The 3565-nt window shown below is 36.6% G+C and overlaps 1 protein-coding gene across 3 annotated transcripts in view; it reads right to left on the bottom strand.

Moving 5' to 3' along the window:
- Window positions 1-1199: 1199 nt before the first annotated feature.
- The window catches only part of nup214 (nucleoporin 214), a 24521-nt gene continuing 22155 nt past the window's right edge, over window positions 1200-3565 (bottom strand). For 2 of the 3 annotated variants that reach the window (XM_024298702.2, XM_024298701.2), the window contains exon 36: window positions 1200-1615. In XM_024298702.2, the coding sequence (XP_024154470.1) occupies window positions 1579-1615 (37 nt within the window). In that variant the 3' untranslated portion in view covers window positions 1200-1578. Of the gene's footprint in view, window positions 1616-2747; window positions 2784-3565 lie in introns of all 3 variants that reach the window. The other variant, XM_024298703.2, reaches the window with a different exon arrangement.

Raw genomic sequence — 3565 nt, forward strand, 5'->3', positions numbered from 1 at the left:
ACTGCAATGTCTCACCAATTGACATGAGGCCAAAAATAAAGCTTAAATGACACTAGGACACGCAGCAGGAGAAATAATCGTTTATTCGACACATTCTCCATGTGTTCCTTGTAGTGAAAGACTTATAAAGGTCGTTTCAATTTATGCGGCTCCAGACACATTTGCTTTTTATTGTATTGGTCCAAAGTGGCTCTTTCAACTCTTTGGGTTGCCGACCCCTGAGTTAGACTATCTGGTGACAACGAGATAGCAACAAGTGTGCACCAGTCACTATCTGGTGAGCAACAGGTACGTTGTAGTGAGCATGAGATGGTAACTGGTGCACATGAAATACTATCTGGTGTGCACCAGTTACACTACCTGGTGAGCAAGAGATAGTAACTTATGCACATCAGATAGTAACTGGTGTGCCCTAGATACTATCTGGTGAGCACTAGTTACACTATCTGGTGAGCATGAGACAGTAACTCATGAGTACCAGACACTATCTGGTGTGCACAAGTTACACTATCTGGTGAGCATGAGACAGTAACTCATGAGTACCAGATACTATCTGGTGTGCACAAGTTACACTATCTGGTGAGCAAGAGATAGTAACTTATGCACACCAGATAGTAACTGGTGTGCCCTAGATACTATCTGGTGAGCACTAGTTGACTATCTGGTGAGCATGAGACAGTAACTCATGAGTACCAGATACTATCTGGTGTGCACAAGTTACACTATCTGGTGAGCACCAGTTACTATGTAGTGACCATGGTGACCATGAGATAGTAATTGGTGTGCACTAGTTAGTAACTAGTATCCACCAGTTACTAACTGGTGCACATAAGAAACTAATAATTTTATTTTTTTACTTAGATGTCCCTTTAGGGGCTCTGTTATTAGTCATGCCATTCCTATTAAAAAAGCTTACAATGATTCAAACTAATAAATTATTTAAATAAATAATTTCTGTCATAAATGCGGAACTAATAAAAAAAAGTTCATATTTATCATTTTTTATATATATAGAAATTCATGTTAGTTGTTTCAAACTCTAATCATAGACCAAAAAAAGTATATGTTGATTTTTCAAATTTACTGTTCATAAAAATCTGCTGGAATAGACTAATTTATATCGTATTTATTGCATTATCAGCACAGTAACACTTCAATTTTTATTGTTAACTGTATGAAACGGAATAAATAACACCAAACTGTTTGAAAATTACAATTTATTTCTGGATTTTAATGTAAAAAAAATACATCCAGTGGAGGCTTGATGCAAAAAAGTTAAAAGTGAAACACATTCTAACACATTCTACAAACAATGTGTGAATGTTACAAAGAAAAACCACACTCTGATATAGCTGTTGAGAATGTTGTTGCTCAGTTTCGTTCAGCTGATAGGATCAGTAAAAAGCTTGAATCAGTTCAGCTTGATGGGTCTTGGGATGTATGGATATTGCATGAAAAAGCCTTGAATATAAATAGAACTTTCAACTCCTTGAAATGTGATTTTTATTTATTTTGGATCAGCAGCATGTCGACTGAAGGAGAAGCTGTGAGTGAAGCTTCAGGAGATCCTGGAAGAACTCAGCTTCTCCAGCTGCCAAACGATGGAGCTCCAGGTCTGAAAAAAATAATAAATACCTTTTAGAAAGAAATGTTGAGAATGTTTACACCCTGATGCTGTTAAATAAGAAATATTTTTACACGTCCACATTATCTATATCTGATTTGAAAACTTTTGCTTTGATGATCAATTCTATGCCTAAAAAATGGGTCAAATTCTGTTTTTTCAATAAAGACAGATTACAGCAGGATTGTGCGTTCAGAGAACTGAGACATTTTTGTCCCTCAGCTTCTTGCAGCTCATTCTCAACATTTCGGTTTAGTCAAAACTTTAGTCTCGGCTGCTGAAGGATAACAAACATGTGATAAGTGAAGCATTTGAAGAAGGTGTGATAGGTGCAGAATGTGTTTTTTTGGGGGGGAGGGTGCATGTTGAACAGAGAGGGTGAATACATTATTTCCAATCAGTTTGCTGTATATACTTTTGCTCTATTTTTCTATGTTATAGTTTGAGATAAGCACCAGTCCATGACATATTAAGCAGTTTCATAACATTTCATCTTTCCATGCAAGACAAAAAAATAAACTTGTGCTCTCTGCTGCTGCACAGCAAACAGAAATTGCTGTGACTGCATATCAATAAATTTGTTTTCTTCTTTTTAAAGACCCACTCTGATAAAAAAAACTTGTTTTTATCATTATCTTGTGGCATTTTTCTCACGATGGAAGCTGTATATAAAGAAATTAAACTTTAAATAGCATTTCTATGTTTGTAACTCTACTTAAATCAAGCAGACCAAAAAAATGCAGTTAGAAAAAGAGTATCTATGACGTCGAAAATATGGTGGGCGGGTCACAAGCTCTCTGCTCCGCTACATTCTGATACATCCACTTGTACATGACTAGATCCACTTACACATTTGTTTTCCTAGTCTGAGCTGGCATCTGGCTTAAAACTGTATGGCGGTTCCGCCCACAAGTCAGAGGTCAATTTCTAATGCTCTACTGCCACTTTGCAGAAACTACAACTTAGAAAATGGCACAGGTAGTTTAAATAAAAAATAATCATAATTAAAACAACACTTTTACAACAGTTTTACAAAAGATGATCGGAGTGGGTCTTTAAGGAATATAAAAAAATAATCAGATTTGGCCAATACTCAATTATTAAATTCTTAAAATAGACTTACTTTTAGAGATTGTTAATCCAACTTTGTTGTATTGTTCTATGATGAGAATTATAACAACTTGTTAGTACTACACAAAGTATAATAGGTGCTAAATATAAACTGAGTACATTTCTAATCTGGGAATGAAAAAAAAAACAAGTTTTTGTAACATTTCAAATTTTTCATATCAACCCATAATACTAGACGAAGCAAAGAACAGCCGATGATAATAACGAGCTGCACAAATGGAAGTGATGGATTATTAAAGGGCCTATATCATGCAAAAATCCACTTTTTGAGCTTTTAAGTGTAATATTATGTTAATTCTTCACAAAAACAACCACAAAGTGCATCTTTGAGGATTCCTCTAAAATCCTGCTCTCTGCCCCTCTCAATCCAGCTGAGAACAGCCCCTTCCAGGAAGAGTCTGGACTGCCGGCACCCCCCCCAGACTAACACACCCCCTTTCTCAACAGAGTTAGCTGTGATCAGCTAAACGCTAATTTTATATGCTCGATATGCACATCCATCTTTGCACGGATGTGGTCAAAATTCCTCCTCACCCTTACAGCTGCTCCTATCGTTCTAATTATAGGAGCATTTGGAGCTTTAGCGATGTCCAAACTTGTTTTACCGTATCGGTATCCCTCCGCCTGAAGGGTGTAGGGTCGTGCTTGTGACGTGGAGGAGAAATGCATTTCTTCACGTGGATGTTAATATTTAAAATGTAAGTAATGACTTTTTGGGGTTTTCATGACTGTTTAAAGTTGCTTATGCATTTTCGGAGCGCTAGCAGCTACGTGCTAGCTTAGCTGATCGGCGACTATTGATGATGTCAT

Source organism: Oryzias melastigma, linkage group LG12, assembly GCF_002922805.2.
Source record: "Oryzias melastigma strain HK-1 linkage group LG12, ASM292280v2, whole genome shotgun sequence".
Lineage (NCBI taxonomy): Eukaryota > Metazoa > Chordata > Actinopteri > Beloniformes > Adrianichthyidae > Oryzias > Oryzias melastigma.